At 47.4% G+C, this 27,140-nt stretch overlaps 1 protein-coding gene across 1 annotated transcript in view; it reads left to right on the top strand.

Annotated features, from left to right (window-relative positions):
* LOC138581134 (arf-GAP with SH3 domain, ANK repeat and PH domain-containing protein 1-like) overlaps positions 1–27,140 on the top strand; it is a 1,625,721-nt gene that overhangs the window by 694,972 nt on the left and 903,609 nt on the right. The window contains exon 9 of the mRNA XM_069652230.1: positions 10,559–10,645. Within this exon, the coding sequence (XP_069508331.1) occupies positions 10,559–10,645 (87 nt within the window). The remainder of the gene's footprint in view (positions 1–10,558; positions 10,646–27,140) is intronic.

Genomic DNA, 27,140 nt, shown 5'->3' with positions numbered 1-27,140 from the left:
GCTGGATTCCAGCATACATTTACTAAGACAGTAAGACCCATGGGTTTAAAATTATTTACTGCCCATTTTAGTTTGGACACCTGAATGAATGGATTTGGGTTAAGCCATTCTTGTATACTAAACTCACTCGAATGTTGTGCTGCAATTAGGCTGAGTGGCCCTTTGGACCCTTATAAGCCAGAGACAGCAAGATGGAAAACTATCTATAATTGGGTCTGTTCTTAAAGTCTCTTGGAATATTACCACGTCTGCTAATTATAGGGCTTTGCTTTCCGGCTGGAATAAATGTAAAACGCCCCTAATATTCCATGATTCAATAACAGCAGTTTCGAAGGGATTGTGTCCTCCGACGTATTCCTCATCTTAGATATATCCTTCCAGCTCTGCTGGCCTCGGAAAATTTTTTCTCTAGAGGGCGCTGCGCGTCGACGTCCCTCGAGTCGATGTCCTTCGACAGCCGCCATATCGACGCTCGACATCATCCTGCCTATAAAGGCCGCGCACAGCGTCCGTTGCTCAGTTCCGTTTTTCCGCGCTTACTCGGTGCCTCGAAATACCGTTGCTCAATTCTTAGTCAGATTAATCCTATTTACCTCGAGTTATTCGATCCATACTCGATGGCTTCCTCGTCGGAACCGACAACTCCTCGATCCGGCTTCAAAAAATGTCGAGATTGTGGGAAAAAGATGTCGTTGACCGATCCTCACAGAAATTGTCTGTGGTGCTTGGGAGCTGAACACCATTGTTCGGAACGCGAGGACTGTATGTCCATGACAGCTAAGGCCCTGAAGGAGCATAGGGGGAAGCTGGAGAAAGGTAAGACTTTTAAAGCTTCTTCTTCGTCGACGAAGTCGAGACATTCGTCTCCTCGTCACCATTCGCGCTCCAGGTCTCGGAGTGGGTCTCATCACTCCTCGAGATCGAAGCACTCGAAGAGGAGACGTCGAAGATCCCCTTCTCCGTCTTCCTCTTCCGCTGTTTCGCCAAAAAGAATCCTTTGCCCCACGAAACATAGTTCCCGGGCTGAATGGGAGGAATTCCGAAAAAATATGATGAGCGTCTTCGAGAAAGCGGCCTCGACCCCCTCGAAGACTGCCGAGAGCGATGCTCTGGTCGAAAGACCCGAAGGTCAAAAACGCCGCGAGTCGCAGTACCCGGCGAAAGAAACCTCTCGAGCGCGTCTCGAACCCTCGAGCAGGACTATGACCTCCAAACCTTCCTCGAAGGTTCCGTCGACGCCGTCGACGAAGGTTCCGTCGACGTCGAGGTCGATGTCTTCGACGCCGTTGTCGCAGGGACCTTCGACACACCGGTCTGTCGACTCGACGCCGGCCTCAACACTGGCGTCGACGCCAAGAAAAGTCACGGTGACCACACATCCAGTGACTATCCCCAGGCCCTCGACGTCGATGGCGTCGATATTGTCGAGTAGAATTCCAATTCTGTCGAGGTCCTCGAGGCCTCCACCTCTGTTTTCGACGCCACGCTCGAAGCCTTCGACGTCGGCGTCGACGACATCGACGTTTTCGAGGCCAATAATGACAAGTTCGGCACCCTCTGCCTTGGAAATGGGATTTACTCCCTTTATGAGTTCAGAACAATTGAGAACTATATCCTCAATTTTAGAAGAGGGTGATTTGTCTGAACAAGACACATTTGAGTTACAGGGACCTGTAACCCCAGTTAGAGAGGAATTTTCCTCTGAAGAGCGCAGATTAAAGGATCTTCATGATTCTTTACATGAGGCAGGTGGATTAGACACTTCCCCTGAGGTGGATTTTGCTAAACCAGAACCGGGGGAGCATGCTGAAACCCCCTACAGAGCCTTAATGGCCAGGATTACATGGGGTGGTCTGCACCTTCACAATCTTTCCAGCAAGATGACCTCACGGATATTCTTGACAAAGGCCCACAAGAGGATCCGGTGGTGCCCTTTCATAAAGCTCTTCAGAGAAAGATCATGACAAACTGGGAAACCCCAGATGTAATACCAGCAGTAAATAAAAAACTGTCTGCAAAGTACAGGGTATCTTCCACAGACTCAGAGTTTTTGTCTAAACATCCATCCCCAGAAAGTCTGGTGGTACAAGCAGCATCCTCTACCGATGTCAAGACGGCTTATCCTACAGTCCCACAGGACAGGGACGATAAAAAATATGATGCTTTGGCAAAGAAAGTCTTTTCAGCATGTAGCATGGCGTTAAAGTCGGTTAATGCTACGTGCACCCTTGCTAGGTTCAGCCATACACTTTGGGAGTGTGCTTCTACAGCGGCTGACTGCATCCCGGAGGGAGAAGAAAGGGATGCGTTCCTGAATATTATACAGGACGGTAAAGACGCTATGTGCGAATCCCTCCAGACGGGCATTGATTCGGCTGACAGTATCAGCAGAGCAATGGCGGCAAGTACATCAACCAGGAGATTCGCTTGGTTGAGAAAGTCGGGTTTTGCCCCAGATGTGCAAGCCAGGCTCTTGAACATGCCATTCGATGGCTCTTCTTTGTTCGGGAAAAAGGCGGATGACAGTTTAGAGAAACTGCAAACTTCAAAAGCTGCAGCAAAATCCCTAGGAGCTGCAATCTGTCAGACTCCTTTTCGTCCCACAGGAACCTCTGCGAGGGGCAAGTCCTTTCGCTTCTACTCCGCATTCGGAAGAGGTAGAGGACGACCGGCTCAAAGGGGTCAAAGAAGAACTACCCGAGGTGGACGGGGTAGATATTCTAAAGCCGCAGCAACAGCAGGTGCCTCTTTACCATCGGCATCTGCATCAGCCGCCCCAAAACCACTCTGAGGACTCCCCTCACAGGACACCTGTAGGAGGCAGGTTGACTCAACATCTGACGGTATGGCAGGCTATCACGTCAGATGCTTGGGCATTGGAAACAGTCGCCCAAGGTTACTGCCTGCCTTTCCTACGTATACCTCAGAGTCATCCACCGGGGATCAGCTCTCAGAAAGCTCCAGATCCGCTCCTCTTGCAGGAAACTTTGGACCTGCTAGAGAAAGGTGCCATAGAACCGGTACCTGTAGCGGAGAGGAACAAGGGCTGGTACTCCCCTTACTTTCTCATTCCGAAGAAAGACGGAGGACTGAGACCCATCTTGGACTTGCGAGAATTGAACAAATTCCTCAGGAAAGACAAATTCAAGATGGTCACTCTTTCTCAGATCCTCCAGGCCCTTCAGTTTCAGGACTGGTTGGTATCTCTGGGCCTTCAGGATGCTTATTTCCATGTGCCTATCCATCTCAAACACAGGAAATACCTGAGGTTCGCAATTGGCAACTCTCACTATCAATTTCGAGTACTGCCATTTGGGCTGACCTCCGCCCCGAGGGTCTTCACCAAGTTAATGTCGGTAGTGGCTGCAAGTCTAAGGAGGGAAGGGATTCACATCTACCCCTACCTGGACGATTGGCTGATCAGGGCTGTTTCTCCGGAGCAAGCTCAGATCCAGCTAAATCACGTGTGCTACTCCCTTCACAAACTGGGCTTCTCCCTCAATTTAAAGAAGTCTCAAATGATTCCATCGCAGAGACTCCAGTTCATAGGAGCGATCCTGGATACTTCCCTTGGAAAAGCCTCGCCACCAGAGGTGAGGGCTCAAGATATTCTACAGATGGTTACCAAGTTCCAACATGCCCAACGTCTCCCAGCCTTCGACATTTTGAGGTTGCTAGGCCCCATGGCATCCTGCATTTTCCTTGTGCCAGAGGCTCGCCTGAGAATGAGATCCCTCCAGTGGGCACTGAGGACTCAGTGGTCACAATTCTCAGGGAGAATGACAGATCTTCTTCAGGTTCCCGGCAGGGTGGCTCGAGACCTTCAGTGGTGGGCCTGTCAGGAGAACATTCTGAAAGGAGAACAGTTTTGGCAACCCTGGCCGGAGATAACAGTAGTCACGGATGCCTCACTCACGGGGTGGGGAGCCCACGCCAACGACTTGACCATCAGCGGTCGTTGGTCTCCATCGGAGTCCAGACTACACATCAACCTGTTAGAGCTGAGAGCCATCAGACTTGCGCTGAAGGCTTTCCTGCCAGCTGTACAAGGGAAGAACGTCCTGATAATGACGGACAACATGGTGGCCATTTATTACCTCAACAAAAGAGGAGGCGTAGGATCACTACTCCTGTGCAGAGAGGCGATGCAGCTCTGGTTTTGGGCAATCCAAGAAGGAATCTCTCTTTCGGCAGTTCACCTAGCCGGAGAGAAGAACTTGACAGCGGACGCTCTGAGCAGGCAGAACACAGTCTCCCACGAGTGGGAGCTAGCTCAGGAAGTCCTTCAAGAGATCTTCGCCCTTTGGGGAACCCCTCAGGTAGATCTGTTCGCCACCAGCCTAAACAGGAAATGCAACCTGTTCTGCTCAAGGGAATTTCCTCCGAGAGGAGCTCTGGGAGACGCGTTCATAGTGGACTGGGAGTTTCCGCTTCTGTACGCGTTCCCACCGGTCCCTGTCATTCCTCAAATGATCAGGAGGTTGAGAAGATTCCGGCGAACCATGATCCTAATTGCCCCGGATTGGGCCAGGAGAACGTGGTACCCGGACCTTCTAGACTTGTCCATCTGCCCTCCAATTCGACTTCCTCTCAGAGAGAACCTACTCTCACAGAAGGGAGGTCAGGTTCTCCATACAGACATCAAAACCCTCAACCGTCACGCTTGGCTTCTGAACGGCTGAGGTACAAGGATTGGGACCTCCCTGATGATGTTATGGAGGTGTTGCTTTCGGCAAGGAGGCCAGCAACAAAGTCTTTATACCGCTGCCGTTGGAACAGATTTTTCAGCTGGTGTAGAGAACAGAATATCGACCCATTTTCATGTGGCACACCAATGGTTTTGTCCTTCCTACTATATTTGGCAAATTCAGGCCTTCAAGTTGGCACCATTAAGGGCTATCTCGCAGCGCTATCTATCTTTAAGCGTACTGCGGAAGAACCATCCTATTTCAAATTACCCTTGGTGATACAGTTTCTAAAGGGGTTAACCAATGTTTATCCCCCAAGACCATTCCAAGTTCCCCTATGGGATTTAAACTTAGTACTAACTTTCCTGATGGGTACACCTTTCGAACCTCTCCATTCTTGTTCGTTAAGATTCCTTACCCTTAAAACTGTTTTATTAATAGCACTTACATCTGCTAGAAGGGTGAGCGAATTACAAGCTCTTTCTTGTAAACCCCCTCATACAATATTTCACAAAGACAAAGTTGTCCTGCAAGTGAAGCCTAATTTCCTCCCAAAGGTAGTTTCTGAATTCCATATCTCTCAGAAGATTACCCTACCATCTTTCTATCCTCCTCCTCACCCGGGGAAAGAGGAAGAGAGGTTACACAGAGTAGACCCTAGGAGGGCTTTAAGTTTTTACATTAGTAGACTAGCCAGGATAAGACAGGCAGACCAGCTGTTTGTAGGTTACGCAGGTCACAAGCTGGGGTTACCAATAACTAAGCAGACCATTTCCAGATGGATCATTCTAGCCATTCTGGAATGTTATAAACTGGCAGGGAAAGAGCCCCCTCAAAACCTTAGGGCTCATTCGACCAAAGGTATTGCAGCTTCATCGGCCCTCAAAAGAGGCGTGCCGGTTAAAGACATATGTGCGGCCGCTACATGGTCGTCTGTCCATACCTTTACACGTTTTTACAATCTGGATTCCTCCTCTAGTCAAGAGACTAGGTTTGGAAGGGCTGTACTGCATTCTATTCATCAATAGAAGACAGCGTGAAGTCAGTACTCCCTCCTCCGAATATAGAATACTGCTATGGGAGCCTATCTAAGATGAGGAATACGTCGGAGGACACAATCCCTTCGAAGAACAAGTTACTTCTTACCTTGTAACGTTCTTTCGACGGGATGTTCCTCCGACGTATTCCTCATCGACCCTCCCATCCATCCCCGCAGTTCTACTTCCCGTGTTGTTGCAGCTTACGCTCCTTCAGGGTGATTAGTCTAGTCCAGACAGTAATACTGTGGGCTACAAAACGGAACTGAGCAAGGAACGCTGTGCGCGGCCTTTATAGGCAGGATGACGTCGAGCGCCGATACGGCGGCTGTCGAAGGACATCGACTCGAGGGACGTCGACGCGCAGCGCCCTCTAGAGAAAAAATTTTCCGAGGCCAGCAGAGCTGGAAGGATATATCTAAGATGAGGAATACGTCGGAGGAACATCCCGTCGAAAGAACGTTACAAGGTAAGAAGTAACTTGTTCTTCTGTTGAGGAGGGCCTTATTTGTTAATTTTGGTATTGGCTACCGGCCAACTGGCCCAAGAGCCAAAACCAGTTCCCTTGTTCCCGCTGATCAGAGGGTGATATACCTGCTCCACCACGGTCCGCCCTCCCACTGTATGGCACGGTCTTGTAAGGGAAAGAATGGTTCAATAGTTGTTTGCGCCGCCCAAGAACTGGGATCTCGACACTTCTCTTAAGTCATACGCCAAGGGTTGCAATAAATGGGCTCTTGAATGCCAAGTCCAACCTTTCCGCTAAACAGAATTACACCTGGTCAATGTCACTCGAGCGAATGTTGTTTAGAGGTAGAATAGAGCCAAATAATTTGAGGATGTTTTGTCGGTTCAGTACAGTTCTCCCTCTCTGAATAGGTAACCTTTCTAGTAGTAACATTTTTGTCGAGGCCTCCATTCGCCAGAATGCCACAACATTATGTTGCTTATTATTCATTGTTACTTGAGTAGGTATGTGCAATCCCAGTCTACTTTGTTCTAGCATCTGAAAACTGGCTCCTGGTAAGTTTGAGGGGCAGGAATAGTCAACAGGAGCGTATTCCCTTTTTGCTTCACATTGAGAGGATTGCTCCATAGTTTGGTATCTGTTGGCAGCCCTGTTTTTTCAATTGGTATAATATTTAGATCTTCTGCAGGGTCTGTGTATTGACTAAGCTCTAATAAAGTCACGAAGACCTGCTGATCTTTCATATAGGAGGTCTCCGTCTGGCTTTGACCTGCAGAAGCATCTGCAATCTCTTTGATTTTTTTCCTTTTTGTCTTGATATTTACCTTTTGATGTGAGGAAATAGGAGTGGTAAGTACTCTTAGAAATGTCCTTGATCCACAATTATATTGATTTGGAAGGGATTTTTGATTTCTGGTTTTCTTTGTTTTTTTCCTGCCCCTCAGCTTAATTTTTTTACTCTGCTTAAACATCGAGTCATTTTATTGAGGTTCTTACTCTATTATCTGAGGGTCCAAGACCTCATTCTCCTGTGTAGCAATAGGAAATTGGAGATCAATTATTGAATCCGACCTCAGACCTGTCATTTACTTCCGGTAAATGGATTAGCTTGTGCTCATTTATTACAGAGGTAGATTGTTGTACCTTCCATGTAAACTTAGGATAGTCGTTGCCTATGTCACTCCGTTCAGCTGCCGTAATGAAGCCTTCCATGAAAGAAAATCTAGAGCTCAAATATGAAGTTTGGGTTACCTTTTCAGGCACCTTTTGCTTTATGGCCTTAAATAGTTTCACCAGTGTAATAAGAGCAGAATGTAAGGTGGGAATTGACGTTGCAGAGGCATTGTGAGTAGATGAATCCGGCCTTTGTGAGATTTGTGATGGCTGGCATGAATATGCTGAGAAAGAGCCCTCCGAATTGGATGGGGAGCTTGGGTACAACTCTACAGAGGCAGAGAGATGAGTCTTTGGTTGTTCGTTTGACTCCATGGTGCAACTTTCAGGCGGCATGACTAAGTTCATAAACTGGGCGATGCATTGTGCCTCACTTGCCACCTCAGAGTTCACTGCACAAGCGTTAAACACTGACTCACCCATAGTATGCAAAGCTTCTTCAAATGATTCTTAGTTTAACCTTGACTGAACCAGATTTGAATCACATAAAATAGGATTTGAATTAGTTAGGATTCTTCCGGGTGCGGCGTCAACGTCCGTTAATCCCCTAACCATAGCTGCATCTGCAACTTCTATTGGTAAAGATTGAGTCAGTCTTTTGAAAATCATTGGCTAGTATGTATTTGTTAAAGCAAGCTGTAATTTTTGGCATAGAGCCTTCCAACATAGTGGGTTTCCCAGCCTATGAAGTCATTACGTGAGAAACTGGGGCCGTCTTGGGCATTTTGGATGGATTACCTGACTATGATTTAGCCGTTAGCTGCCACTTTACAATTTTGCTTAGTGCCCGGCTAGGTATTTCACAAAAGCACGCCTCCAGTAGGTTTAAAGCAATATGCACACGCTGAAACACTGTAGTCTTTTGTACAGTGACTCCTGCCACACACTGCCTCTACTTAGCCTCCACTTTGCGCTGTTGCTTTGCGCCCAGCTAGGTATTTCACAAAAGCACACCTCCAGTAAGTTTAAAGCGATATGCACACACTGAAACACTGTAGTCTTTTCCACAGCGACTCCTGCCACACACTGCCTCCACTTAGCCGCTGCTTTACGCCGGCGCTTCGCGCACGGCTCAGTACTTCACAAAAGCATGCCTCCAGTAAGTTTAAACCGATATGCACACGCTGAAACACTGTAGTCCTTTCGACAGTGACTCCTGCCACACACCGCCTCCACTTAGCCACCACTTTCTTTATAACTATTGTGTGCACCTCAACTGATTTGTGCATGTCTGCACTTTCCTATTGGCATGAGGAGACCATGCACCTGCGTGGGCATCCCACTCCTGTGTGGCATCCCTGCACTGGTGCTGGAATGCATGGTGAAGAAGGGAGTCATCATGCTGGTGGCAGGAAGCATTCCAATTCCAGAATAATTGGTGGATCTGCATGGCTTGTGTCTAGTTTTTGTGCAGACAGGTGCAGTCTTCGCAAATGCATGGGGTATGACGGTTCTCATTTTGGCAAAGAGGGTCTGCATTGCCGATGTCCACAGTGTTCATGGGGGATATTGCCTGGGATTACCACGTGCATGCGCTGAAAGGGTTGTATACGAATTGTTCGAATAACAATTGACCTTCTGCACAATTGACCGAATTTAAACGGTCAATTAGGATATATATGCGGGGGGAAACCCCCCGCAGCCCCCCACCCAATCCAACCCCCACCCAACCCCCCTCCCAATCCCCTTATATTATTATTACACCAACCCAACCCATAATATATATTAAAATGACCATACGGTCAATTGTGCAGAAGGTCAATTAGGACCCCTATTATTCGAACAATTGTGTCATTCGAACAATTGTAAACGAACAATTCGGGTAATACCGCTGAAAGGCACGTAATCCCACTTGGATCCCAGGGGTATGCACCTTTCACTGAAAGCTTGAACAGATAAATTGATGATCACGCTCTGCCGTGTATGGAGGTTGACCACAATCGTGAGAAAGAGCCCCACCACACGGGTGGGTAATCGTACACACTCGTTATTGCAGCTTCGCTACTGGAATTTAAATGTGGCCCGTGGTTGGTGATCTACTCGCAGACATGGACATTAAGTAGAAATTAACCTCATTGCGCTTTTGAATACTTTTTATAGCAGGGTCAGTCGGGCACCAATGAAAAAGTGACCCACTGTAGCAAATGGCAATTCATTGCTTTTGTGGCAGACTGCTTGAATACTACCCAAGGGCAGTGCTGGTCATTGGGCCGGTTCTCGGCGGATCCGAGATCCGGCACCAGATATGGAGCCGGATTTCGAGATCCGGCCAGAGTCAGCCACCCAAGGCCATGAACCACGCTGGGATACTAAAAAAAAAAAGAAAAAACGCCCACCACGGCAGCATTGCCTTTTACCGTGGCTTTGGCACTGTTTTTTTTTCTTTTTAAAAAAAAAGTATTCCAGCATTGCTGGATTTCCACTACGACCCCTGCCCCCTCTAGACCACGTCCCTCCAAACTCCTCCTCCACCCCAGCCCTTGTGTTGTGGGATCCCCCACCACATTTTTTCCATTTCCACCACTGCCCAAGGGGGAGGTTTTTGATTAAATGCGATTCAAATTGTGCATTTTAAAGAATGTTCATCCAGTAACACTGATCAAAACTACTAGCTGAATTGTGAAGTAATTTGTCAAACTGGCCCACAGTGGCCCATTTTGACCCACAAAACTGGCCCATACACTAGCATTTTGTGTTTTTGTTTCGGGCATTGCCCTATTGGCCAGGCCGACCCTGTTTTAGAGTAACGGGCTCAAGAGTGTTCTCATGTTATCTAAAATGAAAGGCTGCAGTGTCTTGGCCCTGCGTAAACTATAATACATTGCTCTCAACTGTGCCTGAAATGTCCAGCTGCGGCAAGACCATCTAAACCACATTATCACTTAAACACAAAGTGTGCCTACAGTCCCTTGCACTGCACGATGTGATCTCCCAAAAGACAAGTTAAATCCTGGCAACGTTACTTAACACCCTTAAGTACTCGCGCACTCCAGTGAAGGGGCGCGAGGGGATGGCGGATAGTAGGGTGGGTGGGGGCGGGAGGTCTGAACGTGCCTCCTGCAGCAAATTGCCACCTGTCAGCAGAAGCGCCTCCATTTCTCATTATGAAAGAGTGGGACAGACCTCGACTCGGATAAACACAACTCCCGCTGCAAAGTCATTAAGCCCAGTGTTGCGCTCACTCTTTTCAGATCAAGCTGAGGCAGGACGAGGAGAAGAAGCAGCTGTGCTCCCTGCGGGATCAGCTGAAGCCGGCACTGCAGCTCGAGCCTAAAGAGGTAAGAACCCGCCCGGCACCGGATGCACGCGTGCACGTGGCTTCTGCGCGTTGCCAGTGCGTGGACGTGGCTTCTTCTAAAGCATGAGCGTTTCTAGTGCATGGCTGTGGCTTCTAATGCATGGGCATTTGTACTGCATGGATGCGGGCACTAGTGTTGGATGTGACTTGTAGTGTGCCTTTGTGTGCAACTGCAGAGTGTGCCTATCCATTTGCAGTCTTTAGATGAAATCCGGGCCTAATGGTGCTTGGATGCAGGCCTTGTGGTGCATGCATGGGGTGGACACTAGGATTGCATGCACAAGCGCACTTAGTACAGCAGTGCCTAAAGTGCATAACTAGCAGCGAACCCTACTTGTGCTGAGTGGACTTTGCAGTGACTAGGGGTAAGCTCTTACATTGTATCTAAACTGGCAGTTGTACAGTGCATGGGTGTGGGCTGCCCTTTTAATGAAGAGACTTACAGCGCATACAATTGCCCGATTTCAGTGCATAGTCATGTGGTGCTGTAGTGAATGGTTTTGGACACTTGCGACCCCATATGCCTGTTCACGTCTAGCGAACAGACGTTGATTCCTTTATTGCGTGGAGATGAGCAAATATGGTGCCTGCTCGTTTGCACTTACAGTGCATGTATTTGGGCCCATGCAGTACATTCACGCCGCACCACAGGCAGTGAATGAAAGTTGCCATCTGTAGTGTGTAAACGGTACCATCTGTACCATGTGGGATCGGTGCACTATTAGCGAAGAGATGTGGGCACTCGTGCAAATAGACATGTGCGCACGTTGTTTGTGAATGTTTGCACAGTGCGTATACTATATAAGGTTAAAGGTATTTATACCGCGAACCGTCACCAATGGAATTGCTCCCCAGGTGCTCACTCGGATCTGCAAACAAGAAGGTGGGGTGGGTTAGTCGGGTGAAGAGGGAATGGGAAAGTGAGAGAAGTGGTGTGCTGTTGGCGGCTTCAGTTCGGTTGTCACCCTGCCTTGAGCTTTGGTGTGACTATCGGACCGATGCGAGACCTTGAGAGTGTGCTGTTGGTGTGGCTTATGTGTTGTTTGCTGTTGCGGTGCAGTGAAGTGGGTGCGGTTGTCTGAGAGAAGATGGTTATGTGGATTTTCGTGTGAATTAGGTATGCAGGGATTTGAGCATAGGGTTAGTGGGTTATATACCTTAGTCTTTATAAATCTTGTTCCATGCATCCGGTTGTCCTATACGTTGGCATATTTTCAACTTTTCTTTCCTGTCCGTCTAATTGTTACGAGTGATGGCGTGGCGCGTTCCCAGCTGTGTTGTATTTGAACTTAGTGTAATGGGAAGGGGCGTGTCCTGCCCCCCCCCCCCCCCCCCGGTATTGGTGCTGTAAATTAGCAGTCACCCACTCCCATGCTATCTATTTCCGTTGGTATGTCCATTAGTGCTGTGTGTAGTTTGTAGGCCAAGGTGTTAATGATATATCATCCTTGCACTTCCATCCTGATCTATCTGTGTTTAATCTATGGTATCATCCTATCATATCTATCTCTCACTCAGTAAATTGATATGCCGTAGATTGTTCTTCCTTAACTTCTGTTTATGGGCGACAGCTTAGGGGGATCGGGAGGATCGGTTTCTTCACTCAGCATTGTTTCCGTTGTGTTTAGGCCCCCGTAGGCGTTCTTCTAGTTATGGGGTGAAGACCCAGGATTTGAGGAGTTTTCTAAATAGTATGTGGTTTCTTGTATTGCGTATGTTCTTTGGTAGCTCGTTCCAAGTTTTTGGGGTGAGGTGAGAGAAAGAAGATCCTCCGAATTTTCTTTCGTTGTAGGGTTTTGGTTCCAAACTGATGTCGCTGCTTGATCTGAGCATACATGTTGGGTGATGTAGTCTTAATTTGTCTCTTATGAACTCTGCGCCTTGGTCGTGGATTTATCTGTGTGAAATGCACATTGATTTAAACTTGATTCCATGTTGTGTTTTCAGCGCTGGTGTTATGTGTTCTCTTCTGGAAAGTTTGAGGAGCAGTCTGGCTGCCGCATTTTGTATGCAGTGTTGTTTTTTTAGAAGTCGTTCAGGCATGCGCAGATAAAGGCTATTGGCGTAGTCTACTCTGAACATGACGAGAGCGATGACAGTGAGTGTTTTGTTGGCGAATGATAAGAATGGTAGGATCCTTTTACTGATAGCAAGAGAAAGGATTTCTTGATTAGAGCATTTACACGTGGCTCTAGAATTTGTTGTCCATTAGGACTCCCAGGTTGTTTACAATCGATGATGAGGCTGGGGTTGTACCAAGTTCCCTTGGCCAAGGGATGTAGTGGTTGTCTCCTCCATTTTTTGTGATGATCATTATTTCTCTTTTGTCTGGGTTGAATTTGAGGTAGTTTCAGTTCACCCAGTTGAATATTTCACGAAGGCAGTAATGTTGTGTTTTCTTCTTGAGTTTGTTGTATTTGGTAGACTATTTGTGTATCGTCAGCATAGTTGTAACGGGTGAGGCCATGTTTTTTGATGATCTTGGTAAATTGAGACAGGTAGATGTTGAATAATAATGGGGAGAAGGATGATCCTTGTGGTACTCTGCATCAGGGTTCTCTTGGGTTGGATTTAAAAGGTTTCATCCATATGGTCTCGGTTCTGTTTTCGAGGATTTGATCCATAGTAGGGTGCGGTCAGTGATTCCAAATTCCTCCAATTTTGTGATGAGGATGTTGTGGTTAACTGTGTCGAATGCTGCAGTGAAGTCTAGAAGTATCAAAGTGGTACTGTTGTCTGAATCTGCGTTTGCCTTTAGGTCATCCCATATTGAGAAGAGTGCTGATTCCGTTCCTCTCATTGATCTAAAGCCTACATGTGTCTGGTCTAGGAGGCAGTGCTCTTCTATGAATTCTTGGGTTGTTCTGTACATCTGTGTTTCGAGCAGTTTGGCTGGGTACAGGATTTTGGAGATGGGTCTATAATTGGAGAGGTCCTCTACGTTTGCTGCTGTATCTTGGAGTAGCCGCCTGATGTATGCTGATTTGAAGGATTTTGGCAATTTCACTGATGAGATTGAAAGGTTGAAGACATTCCTATGGTATTCCATGGGTGTTCCTTGTGAGAGGATTGATTTGTATATGTCCGGAGGGCAGGGATCCTGTTTTGTTGCTTTGATTTACCAGTTTGAGAAATGTCTCCACTGATATTTCGGGGAAGCTTCAGAGTTTGTGTGGGCGTTCCTCGTAGGGGTAGGTGGGTTCCGTAGTCTGTTCGTATGGTCTGTTTTGTATGGTCTGTTGGATGGTAATGATTTTGTTTTTGAAATGGTCTGCTAGATCATTGCATAGTTCCTTCGACGGTGTTGGCATTTTGTTACAGCCAGCTGCATTTTTTATTTCATTGATGATTTTAAAGAGTTCTTTTTGGGCGTTTGATGCTTTGAAGATTCGGTTGTCGTAGTGTTTTCTTTTTGCTTTTTGTATGAGCGGATATGTTAAAGTTTGAATTTCTTTTTGCGGTGGTTGTTGATCCTCCATTCTAGTTCCAGTTTTCGTTTTTTTCTTTTCATGGCCCTGAGTAGTGGGGTGAACCATTTTGCCGTGCCTCTTTTGCATAAAGGGGTGAAAGGTTTTTCTCTGACTATCTTGTTGATTGTTGTTGCGATCCAGTTTTGGGGTAGAACTATTTTTTTTGTCCAGGTCAGCTTTGTCCATGGTTATTGCTTGTGGTTTGCTGAGTTCCAGAAGTTCAGATAGGTTGGAGTTTTTTATGGTTCTCCAATTTCTTTTCATGTTGATCGGTGGCTTGTCTTGTTGCTTGTTTATTGGAGTGGTCAGTGTGATTATGAAGGGAATGATGAGGTGCTCGCTCCAGAGTATTTGAATTGGTGGAGTGTAGAGTGTAAAAACGAGCACTTTAATGTGTGCATTTACACTTGGGTGCCTATACCAAATGACAGTCAGCAACTTTATAGTCTGTTGTGGGGTTGTGAGAATGCAGCTCACAAGTGTCTGCAGTGCACGCTCTCACCGGTTAATGATGATCTAATCTCATTTCTTTGCACCTTCTCTTCCTGTTGCTGCACAAAGTCCAGAAGAGTAAGTTTTACACTTGTGTCACGCTGCCCTGTCTCTCCCCCATGGCATTGTCTCCTTCTCTTCTGCCAGCATTAAACATGTGTCAGGCTCCTTGTACAGGGCACGGCCTGTCTGGGAGCTTGATGAGTTGATTTTAATTTAACATACAAGATGGTGTGAGTGTTTTAAAATTGTGTTCAGTGATCGAAGTGTACATGTTCTGTGCTGGCCTCGTTCTCGTGTTTCTGCCTCCTGCCGCTACTCTTTCTCTGTGCCAAAGTAATCCTGGTGCCTTTCCTTTCTGGAACGTGGCTATTTTTTAAACAGCAACAAAGACATGGCAGGGATAGAAAATGCTGTGCTTACAAATTGTTATTGGGAGCTTTTTAAAAAAAATGAAATGTGAAATGGAAAATAGACAGAAGAAACGTGAAATGCCACGCTAAAGCCTAGGATCAAGCGGGTACATTGGGCAGATGCTTTTATGGGAGTTCCAGTTCGGTAGTGGAATTTTGTACATTAGTTTCTGAAAATGGCCCGATTTACTTACCAGCCATCTTCATTACTCTGAGTCCTAGGGCCTCATTACGAGTGTGCCTGCCCAGTTAAAATGGTGATATTACCGGATCCAGCATTTTTACCGAACCGGCGCACTTCGAGTTTGCTGGTAGGGGCAGTGAACTACCGGCAGGCCTGTCCTGCCTGGAGTTTAGGCACCTACCGTCAAAGAATTGTCCCAATCACCGACAGCAGTTCCGGTGATTGGGGCAACTTCAATCCATGGATTTGGAATAGGAATTTACCGCTGTTGCAGATACCGGGTTACCGGCAAACTCCTAATGGGGCCCTGGTCTTCCTCATCACAGTCCCAATCATACAAGGAGGCTACATCCTGTGACATAGACTTTCAGTAACAACCTTCCCCATCAAACATTGAGGAACCCATGCTTTGTTTCTAGTCCTTTCTCCAGTGCCAGTTCTGATTTTAAACTGATCTGAGCCCTGGATGAGAGGGAGGGGAAACCAAGGTCTGTGAAGAGGAAGATTAGGACTTTGAGTAATGATTACTACCGGTAAGTAATCGGGCCATTACCCCCTCATCAGGCCTCCTCGTTACAGTCCTACTCATGTGAGGATTTACCAAGCCCCTGTAACAAAATGAGGTTCACACCAATAGTTGCTGCACACCCAGTGACTTAAAGGCAATGCAACAGTGATTCATGGCAGCTGACACCGATGACTCAAACTGAGTGGATTCTGACCCTTCCAGTTGCACTTTGTAGTGTTTAATGAACTCTGAGGCATCCGACCAGGTAGCAGAGCTGCAAATGTCTTTAATGGAAATGCTGCCCTATTCTGTCTAATAGGCACCAACCAACTCCCCCTTCTGGTCAGACCTACCCTGGAAGAGAAAGGCCTGCTTGCCGATATGAGGTAGACATTGCCAGTCTAATCCAGCTACTAATTGTGGAAACAGATGACTCAACCCCTTGTTTAATGGATCCAAAGGTAACCAATAGGGAATGATACAGTAGAAACTCTTCTCAGCGCTGGATGGCAGCGTACAGAGCCCTAGAGACAGCGAGTGCATGGAGCCACTTCCTGTTCCATATGAAAGGTCGACATGACGTTGATTTGGAAGGATTGTGAGTATTCAAGAATTATCTTATCACCACTAAAAGTGATGGTACAGTCTTTCCTGAAAATAATCTCCCATTTCTGCACTCTATGACCTGAGGTAATGGTAGAAGAAAAACTACCTTGGCCGTCAGTAGGCTCAGCTGGATCTCAGAGTGTCCAAACCAGCCCCCTTCGAGTCCTCTAAGCCCTAATGGGAGATCATAAAGGGGAACCCCAGGATGCGCCGAAGGCCGCATCCGTTCAAAACCCTGCCAACGTTTTGACAGTAGGTTCTCTGTGAGCTGCCCCACCCACATGGAGCTAAAAGCCCGGCTGACGGCCCACTGGCCTCGCAAGGTGGAAGGGGGGAGGTTGATCAGGAAGCCACTACAAAGCATATCCATGATCTGAAATGTTTGTATGGATAGAGGAGAGTAGAGCCTTTCTCCTGGCACCATTTGTAAAAGTGACCAGTGCTGCTGATAAAAGTCCAAGATGGCAGGTTTTCTAGCTTCCTGAATGGAGAGAGCAACCACCTTGGAGCGACCAAGCCACTGCAGTCCTACACTCTCAACATTCAGGCTGCCAAGAGAAGGGTAATGAAGATGAAGATGGGGAGGGATCAGGGACAGCAACCAAGGGTCAGACTCAGCCAGGTTGAGGAGAGGAAACAAAGGCCGCCTATGCGAAAGAGGGTTGATCGTTGTCACTAGAGCCCTCGCCTCCTGAATCTTCCTCAAAATCCTTGTGATCAGAGGAATGGGTGGGAACGCGTAGAGCCTCACATTTGACTATTGGAAAGAGAGGGTATTGACCCTCCTAGCTATCGGACATAGGGGGGCCATGACAAACCGTGGCATCAAATGGTCTTGTTCAGAGGTAAAGAGCTCCAATGTCAAATCCAAGAACCTCAGACAAATCTGTTGAAACAAGGGGGGGGGGGGGGCGAAGCTGGAAATGAACTGAAGAGGGGAACAGGCTGCTGAGAAGATTCACATGGATATTCTCCTTCCGCGGAAGATAAATTGCAGTTAAGGATCAAACATCCCGTCTGCCCCTGAAAAATTTGGTGTGCCACTTTCTCCAGAGCTTTGGCCCATATTACCCCCCTGGCAATTTCTGTAACTCTTAGCTAGTTGGTTGTTGGTCCGGATAAGAACTGATTGTCCCAATAGACGAGGAGCAAAATGAAAGAGGGCTGTGTAAATTGCCATCAACTCGTACCTGTTGGAGGACTGGAGAGCCCTCCAGTCAAGGCCATCTTGCCTGGGCTGTTGCTTCGTCTAGGATAGCCCTCCCTCAAATGGCTTGCATCTGTTGTGAGTACCTTAGGAGCCAAAGGGACAAACGGAACACCTGTCACTAGATGACAGGAGTCAAGCCATCAACCGAGACTGACCCCCTAGAGAAGGTGACCAACGAATTGGATAATTGTACTGCCCCCTGCTCCCACCCCTAGGGTCCAGTGCAACAGAATATGAAGACCCAAGTGTTTGAGGTGAGCCCGGCCCCAATGAACAACTTGAGTGGTGCCTGCTGTTATGCCCCGTTTTCCATGAAAATAGACTCCTAGGTGCCAGATGTGTGCTAGCCTCTACTGGCAGGAGGCACCAGCCCCAATTCCCAGGACAGGGCCTGCAGAAGTAGTGGAAGCCTCAGTCACACCTTCACAATAGCGGTGCTGCCGCTAATAAACACAAAGACCAGCTAGTGCTCATTTCTGGATGTACCTAGCAAGAGCGCCGGTTCCAGCCCTATATATCTCGCGTGGTGATGCTTATCTACGTCAACACATGCGTGCGCGTATGTGTGCTTTTTGGCATAGCACTTCTACACTAGACAACTAGAGCACAACATGACCTTACATCTTTTCTTCTCCCAACAGTTACTCACACACAGTCTTTGAGCATCTCCGCTGGTCAAGTGATTCTTCTGAGGTGGTCCTATACTGACTGGCTGTTCTGGAAGTTCTTGATGTTCTCCCCTCCCACTTTCTCCTTGTATTCCTGCCTATGGTGTCGCCACTTGTTCATTCCCGCTGGGTCCTTCTGAGACTAGAAAGTCACTTGCTTGGGGGAGTGTGACAGGCTGGTCTTGGGATTTACTGGCCGCTGGAGTTCCTGGCAACTGCTTGAAGTGGGATGACGTACCTGTGATGGAGGATGATCCCCTCTTAGCAGTGATCAGGCTTCTTTCCTGGGCCGGGGCCCTAATAAGAGATGCGTGGAAAGGAAGCAATAATTGTTTCGGGGCCTTGAGACCCATGCAAGGACGTCACTGCCCACTTTAATGGTTGGCGGACATGCGCTCCTGGTGCTGCGTTTATCATTGATTATTTGCCCGTTTACTAAATAAGTTTGATTATCAAACATGGGGGTCTCCATTCAGAAATAATCGGTATTGTGGTTCTTGGGGCCCTTCCCAGCAAAACTGTGGCTGCATTTGGTGTAGAACGATGTTCATTCAGGAACTGATAGATCAGGCATTCAGTGTTACTCTCAGCCTCTTCCACAATTCAATGTTTTGCTCAGGGTCCTCATAAAAGGTTCAGCATCTCCATCTGCCTGTGGCACGCCAGGGCATGATTCTTTGGTGATGAATACACAGACCCTCTCGAAAATCTTGAATGTCTGACCCTTAAAATGGTGGCCTATTGCCTGTTTTCAGCACCCCAGGCAGACCTTGAGTGGTGAAGATCTTATCCACTTTGGGGATCACTTCAGATGCCACCATGGATTCTACTATTTCAACCTCCAGATAATGGGAGAATTCATCTATCACCAATAAACTGTATTGTCCATTCGGCAGAGATCCAAAATCTGTACTGACTCGTTCCCATGGCCGTCCTTGAGGCCTTGATTAGATAGGAGCTGGAGGTTTGTCCAGGCCTGAGGACTGACACAGAGGCAACATGACACGATCACTTCAACCGCAGGTTCTAGACCTGGGAACCAGACTTTCACCCTCAGACAAACCTTGTTTTATTTATGCCCTGATGCCCAATGCATTCGAAGAGGACCGCTCTGTCAGTGATCCTGGTATAACCATGCACTATTTGCAGCAAAAATCCATCCAAGGCCGTTCCTCTTTCCTGCGGAATAGACTGAGAAGACGATGTTGCGCCTCCTCCATTCTGTGGCAGTGGTCATTCAAGAAATTCTTCCACCAGATGCCAAAGCCGTCTTGAGGGATGTGGCGCACTTCTCAAGGTTGGATGCCTCATGTATTTCCAGATGGGTCAATACCTTGGGGAGATTATCTTTTGTCACCATTGTGAGGAACCTGAGGGCATCGGCAACTCTTCTTCCCCGTGATCCTCCTCTCAGGTGGTTAGGGAAAGGCCATAGTTTTGGACCTCGACCCTCAGGGTGGATATGCGAGGGTGGATCACCTGGGTGGAGGGATCTTGGGGAGTGCATAGAGGATGTCTTTGGGTGACACATGGTATCCCCATTTCCCTTGTCAAAATAAAACCTATACCCCCCTGCCTTTGTAGGATAGTATCAGTCTTTGCCCCTTTCTTTGACCCGTGATGTCCCACTGCCATTTCACATTAAGATTAGGACGAGGTCGAAACAACTGGGAGTTATGCACACTTCCATTCATTCACACCACTTTGGTACTGAGAAGGAAGAAGGCTGTGGAGGAGTTCCATTAAAATAGCCAGGCATGTCCAGCTAATAGACTTAACCATGGTCAGGCAACTGAAGTGAAGGACTTGCACCTGCAACCATTTAACAAGTCCCAGGTGTATAAAATGGGGGACCGCCCAGCAGAGGAAGAAAAACTGCGTGAAGGGAAGGATGTGGCTTGTAGAAGCGGCAGCAGCATGGACTGGAGAGGAACTAGCTGGAAGGAAGGCTTGCTGTGCAGGAGTGCGAGAGAGACACCGTGGATAAAGCTGGCCGTAAGAGGGTCGACAAGCCTGCCGTGGTCCTTACCCGGTGTCCACAAAAGGCGTCGCTGCCAAGGGAGAAAATATCAATAAAGAGACAAAGGAGTTTGGCAGAACTGTATGAACTTATTAGGGAAGTTACAAGACACCTTTTGAAGATCAGCTATTAAACAAAAGATTGCTGGTGGCAAAACACAGGAGAATGGAGTAATTCTCCTGCCTTTAGTTGTTAAGATAATGGTAGGGTCAATTAGGGTTAGTTTGGACAGTAGACGTATTCTTTTAAGACATGCTCACAGATGACTGACGAGCACCTTAGCTAGTTTTGTTAGGTAGGGAACTACCCGTAGAAGTAGGGAAAGGTAGGCATTTTCCTTTTCTTTAATAAAATAACGTATTACAAATGCCGTACAAGAGTCCTTGTCCATCTTCTGACCCATCATAGATGTTGCTGAGATATGTGGGTAATGCTGCCTCTCCTCTACTTGCTTATTGTCAATATGGATCTACCTGACGAGTGCTACAGTGCTGACAGCTATCAGGGTGATGGAATGAGTCGAAGCCCCAAGTACTGCAAGGTAGGCGAGGGTGTGCAGCAGTTCGGGCCACTGTGGGTGGCAGCTGCAGCCGGATCTCGCCCGTAGTGTATTAGAGTTATGCCACCTGAGCTTCCTTATTGAGCAGTTATTCTGAGCTCTTGTGAGAGCTAAGTTGATGGAAATGCAGCGTTCTGTTTCAAAGATGGAAGAACCATGCTAGTGCATAGAGAAATACCAGCAGACAGAGGAGAGCATGAGCTCCCTCAAGGTGACCCAAACAATGCCTGTTGCTTCAGACGAATCACCTCCGTACTGACTATAGAAGAGGGGGTTGTTTCAGAGATGAATTGCGGCTGCCGTGGCAGCAGCATTTAAAGAGTAAGAAACTTAGGCTCGGGCCACTGCAATAGAAGAGACTCTCGCTGAAGCACCCAAACTGCCCAAAAAAGAGAGCCAGATACCTCCAGGGGGAAGAATTATTGGCAGCTTTGGCCCACTTAATGGAGATGCTGCATCGTCCCACTCTAGCTCCCCCTGAACCTGGAGCAGATGGCCACCTTGAGGATTATATGGCAACAGATCCAGAAGGTCTCCCAATTCATAAGGCTATTCGAGCACTGCTAGCCACAAAGTGGTTAGTCATTGACAAACTGGTCTTGCTCATGTTTGTGGCAAAGAGGTACCCACGTATGAAATTCATTTTTCAATTCCCACCAGTCCTTAAGGTGGATTTGTTGGCATTTATTATTCTGTCTCAAACATAAGTTCTGTCCAAGGAGACAACATCTTATGATCCGGCAGACAATAAGATTAAGGTGTCCCTGAAGCGGGCATACTTGGGGGGCCAATTTTGCAAGCTGGACAAAGGCCTATGCAGTATATATAGCCCTAACATTGGTGAGAGACTTCAAGAAGGTCTTCAAGACAATCCAGGGACAAGAATACCCATCAAAGCTACTGGCAGAGATGGAGCTTCCATGCAAGACGTTATCGAATGCAACAATCGATGGACTCTCCTCAGCCCCCCTGAGCAGAATCTGCCTTGGCAGGCTGGAGGTAACTCTGGACGAGGCTGTGGAAAATGAAAGCCAACCAGAATAGTCTTGTCCCCACCTGCCTTTCCAAGGTTCCAATTTATTAGGTCCTCAAATGAAGGACCGTATGAAAAGAGGACAGGAATAATATCGCACAAGTTGGGTTGGGCGCAGAGGAGTTATTACTAGAAGACCGTCATAAGGCTCTAGGGAGCACAGAAACAGCCCTTTCAAAGAAGGGGCCGAGGGCCGGTGGCCCCAACATCATATTGTTTCTGACTATGAACCACAGCTGCTCCACTGTTCTAAGCCCTGATGTCATGACTATCCACCTTGTCGAGAGCAGCAAGATCCAGTAGTTGGCTGGTTAAAAGCATTTGCAAGGATTTAGGAATCATCTATTAAGGACCAGTGAGTGTTGAAAGCTTTGAGTTATACACTGCATAGTGTTGTGGCCATTCCACCGCCTGCTGGATTGATTTGTACATCTTGCACAAGGGACCTTTCCAGGATGCAGGTTATCAAAAAAAGCAAATATGCCAGAGCCATTGTGGGAATACGGAACAGGGGAGTTATTCCACTCTATTCTTCATTCAAAAGCCTTTAGGAGCCTTCTGTCCTGTGTTAACCCTAAAAAGGTTTAACACAAGTGGGTGGCCTAGATGACATTCAAGATGGTCAATGCCCAGACAATCAACCCGCTTCTACGCAAAGAGGGATTCCCAGAGGTAGATTGCTGCAAACCAGCCTATCTGCATGTACCAGTAAGAGAAGGGTCAATCAAAGCTTCCTGCGTTTTACTTACTTTACTTACATGAGACTTCTTTACCAATTGATGGTGTTACCTTTCGTTGGTAGTTAAAATCAAGACTAAAATCCCTGATGACTCTGGCGTCCCTCTCAGCCAGGCAATGGTTTAGGGTACAAGGCACCATGGTGGCCGTGAGGGTGTGTAACACTGTAGTCATATAGTGGCAGCACTCTACCAGTCCGTACTGCATACACACTACCACACACGTGGTGGCATACAGCAGCGTAACCACACAATACAAATAGAGCCGGGCCCAGCGCATCTGCGCTGTGTCTTTATTAGCGGCAGTGCTGCTAGTGTGAAGGTGTGACTTAGGCCTCCACTACTAGTGGTGGCCAAATCCTTGTGTCTTGAGGATGGTGTATCCTTTACGAGAGGCTAGCACACATCTGGGATCTAGGGGTCCACTGTCCTGGCAACCAAGACACAAGATAACATTATACAACACTTCAGGTTCTCTCTCGTGAAATTCTTTTCCTTTTTATATCTTCCATTAAATATATATTTCAGTTTCTATTTCTCTTGTGTTCTTCTCTTCATTTATGTTTTTTACTTGGACCGTGCTGAGTATGAATCTCTGACTTCTACTGGGTTTGTGTCTTTCTCCTCGACTGAGATAAACATTCTTGTAATGATTCTCTCTAAATCCTCTTATCTCTTTTTCATCACTGATACGAGTATGAACATTCTGATTATGATTCGCTGTATCCCTCCCCGGTATCCCGGTTTCCCATTACCTGACAACCTCAGGGAATGCATCACCGGGATCTCGCTTCGTTCGGGCCTGGCTCCCATCTTTGCCTGCCTGACTTTGTTCCTTCATTCGGTTTCTCGTCCTCCGTCCCTTCAGTTTGGGTGGCTTTCCGGTATTCCATATACCGATGCGTCACGCTGCTTCTTCCAGGTTGTGGTTTTGCATTATTATAAGGGCCTCTGGTCCACCACAGTTTGTCTGTGGTCACGCCACCACTAGTGGCTGCTTTTTCTTCTCTGCTTGTTGTACGCGCTGGGTCCTGCTCTTCAGTTTCAGCTCTTCAGCTGATTCAAACTTTGTGGATGTCCTGGAGTTCACTGTCGCCTGCCCTCTCTGCTCTGACATAGCCATGGGTCTTCCACTGCTTGTCTCTCTCTCTCTCTCTCTCTCTCTCTCGCTCTCCCTTTCTGTCTCTCTTTTTTTTCCTCCTTAATCCAGTAAAATGGTTGCCATTTCGAGGGATAGCTGCAGTTTCTGCACTGCAATAACACATCCTTCTTTGCTCATACAGACTGTGGTAGAATATTTCTGAAGAGGTGATATTGGAGGGATCTTTAGGGAGTTCCTCACAGGAAAGAGTGTTCTTGTCCCCACAAGGGGAGTCTCTCCCGGTGCGGTCCCGCTTGCCTCTACCCCTAGAGAGGGTGTTGCAGAGCGGGCTCACCTCCCTAGCCTCACCAGTGGGGGAGGGGTGTAGGGGCTCGCCCTTGAGGAGAAGAGACGACAAATTCCCACAATTCATCACACATCACAAACATATACTTATCTGGTCTTCGCTGGAAAGGGCATGTAGTGCTCGGCCTGTGGAGACAGAAGTAACAGGTTGAGCAGTCTGGGGAGGCACCCTAAAAAAAAAGAAAATGGAAGTGAAGTATCAACCATGGTAAAAGCACCAAAAACAATACAGTGGGTCCCACCATTTTTTATAAGGAAGGGTTTTACTGAAAGTCTGTCTCAAGAGGCAGAGACTCCTCATATGATTAGGACTATGATGCACAGAGACCCATGAGCAATACTCCGCCTGAAGGTACCCAAACCCACCAATCCTGAGGCTCATTCAGTACAAACCCCAGGCAGCAGCGGTGGGAGATGAAAGAAGAGCAGGACTCAGGGTAACACAGATTACCCCTTGTAATCAGGGCATTCTCCCATTGTCCCTCTTCTTCATCACCTTCGTTTTTACATGAAAATGTATCCAAGCCAACCCAAAAGAGCCACTGAATTGTAGAGAGAAAAACCACTAAAAGTGAATGCAAAACACAAGACATGTATTTTCACACTGATTGAACTGAATCATTCAGTGAAAGTCGGAACCACCTATATCGCAGCTGATATAACACTGTTCCCAAAAGTTGGGCAACTATCTTCCCCACACTTCCAAGCGAGGATGGGTAATAAATGATCCAAGACCCTTGTAGTAGCTCTGCTTGTGTCCTGTAAAGGGATGCCTTTAGCTAAAGTCCACAAGGTCACAGTGCCATTGGTGTATCTGATCTGCACTAACGGAGGCCACAGATCCCCAGGTGGAGTCTGCATCAGCTATCGTGGTTTTGACCCATTTGCTCAAGGTGGCAGAAGAGTGGTGCACTCCAGCCAAACCAAAAGTCACCAGTAAGGAATTGCACTTTGGAAAAGGAGACAATCTATCCAGGCTTGCTGTATAGCCAAAGTAAGCAAGCAGAGCTCTTCCTCCGATGCTGGACTGGGGAAACGGCTGGTTGGCAGATTTTCTGATCAACATGAATGGCGACCAGCACCTTAGGCAAGAAGGAAGGATCTGTGCGTAGGACTTCCCTGCCAGGGAAGACCTGCAAGCAAGACATAGTGCCAATAGGACACAAACCTTACCAAGCCAGCATGCCAATGTTTTGACGATCAAGAATTTGACTTTCCATGAAAGAAATATAGGAGGAACCATTTCTAAAAGTTCAGAAGGGTCATACTGGAGGGCATTGAGGACAAAAGGCAGATTCCATGGCAGCAGAACCTGTTTAACTGGAGGACTGAGGAGTTCAAAACTATGGCGCAGCAGAAAGGCATGGGAAAAGATGGAAGAGAGTGTGCCCTACCTCTCTTGAAAGGCCTGAATGGCTTCCTACTCCACCCGAGAGTGGACACAGAAAGTCCTAATGGGAAACCATCATGCAGAAAGCCAAAATACAGAAGCATCCCCCTTCAAACGACAAATCGATCTGCATGTGGCTTAAATTAGACTCCAGAAATGAGGAGCGCTGAACAATACTTGGGACAAACCTTTTTCCTGAAAACCTTCACTTTCAACCTCCCGATTAAGAGGATGTGCCTCTTTCTAGAGGTCCCCGTTCTAGAAGGAGGAAAGTCTAAGGGTCTAGTGGGAGAACCCATTCTGGTGCCTGGGCCATCCTCCTCATCAATGGCAACCAGGTCATCTATTCCCATAAGGGAACCGCCAGAATTCATGAGAGTTCATTCCAAGCAGACCCACATCAGTGCCTGCTGATGCGGGGAACATGTACAGAAAGCAGGAGGGTCAGACTGTTAACATGCTCTCGGGAGCCAATGCCTGTGGGTCCCAGAACATCTGACAATACCACTCAAATGGATCTGTTTTGGGGTTGCCAGGCCTGGGACAGATGTTGAAAAATGATTGTAGGTATAGGGACAACGACTGAGAGGAAGGGAACAGGACCTACCTTCCTTGCAGTGGGTCTACCAACACTGATGCCTAGGCTGCCCAGGAATGCTGCACAGTTCTTGCACTGGCATCTGTGGTTACCACCACAGATTGAGGGGTGTGGGGGTACCCCTCTGCAAAAATGGTCACTGTTAAACTACCAAATCAGTGCCGGATTGTATTAGGGAGGTTTATGCACCTCGAGATGACTTTGATAAAGACAAATGCTGAGTATGTGAGTAATGAAAGGTCTGAGGTGCACGCATGCCCAATGGACTACAAATATGTCAGTCGCCTTTTCCCTCTGAGTCCTCCACCAAGTTCTTGCTGTTGCCTGAGGGAGCTAGAGTAGCTCTAGGGCATGTAGGTGGAGTTTGCAAATCCTGTCCTCCAGTAAGCAAACTATCCCCTTCTTTGCTTGAAACCGGTCCCCTATAAATTGAAGGACCTATAACGGCACCGGGCAGGACCGTTTCCAGTTCAACAGGTTCCTGAACTTTTGTAGAGTGGATATCAATTCCCTAATGTCGGAGGTTGCCTCTTTGCTAATTGGCACATGTATCATCCAGTTGTGAAGGTATAGGTGACAAAGTATGCACTTTGCATGGATTTGAGCAACCACTGGAACCAGAGCCCTTTTAAACACCTTTAGGTGGCTTTCAGTCCAAAGGGAAATCTGGAAAAATCCTCCCCACATCTGCAAACCGTAGAAAGGGGCAATGCACGGGCCATATTGGAATATATATATAAAGCACACGTATCTTACCATGAGGATGATTTGCTGTAGTGTTGTCATATTTGATTGAATGTTCCTGGTGAACTTGTTGAAATCTTTTAGATCTAAAATGGGATCCCATTCTCCTGTAGGCTTTCATACCAGATAGAGAAATGGAAAAAAGCATACTGTCCTGGATTTTCGAGCAACCTCTTCTATGGATTGCTGCTGGTGCAGCGCGTGCATGCCTGGGTGTGCAGCAGCATCTCAAAATATATAAGTGGACCAGGTACAATCAAATTCTATTTTGTAACCCTCCTGGACCATAGAGACTGACCAAGCATCCATAGTTCCTGCTTCCTAAGTGGCTAAGAAATATGACAGGGGACCAGCTCCAGAATGACTAGCCCAGGTTGGTAGTCAGGAGTGAGAAGT

Source organism: Ambystoma mexicanum, chromosome 3p (assembly GCF_040938575.1).
Source record: "Ambystoma mexicanum isolate Mex_15411 chromosome 3p, UKY_AmexF1_1, whole genome shotgun sequence".
NCBI classification, from domain to species: domain Eukaryota; kingdom Metazoa; phylum Chordata; class Amphibia; order Caudata; family Ambystomatidae; genus Ambystoma; species Ambystoma mexicanum.
This window is presented reverse-complemented; position numbering and strand designations above follow the sequence as displayed.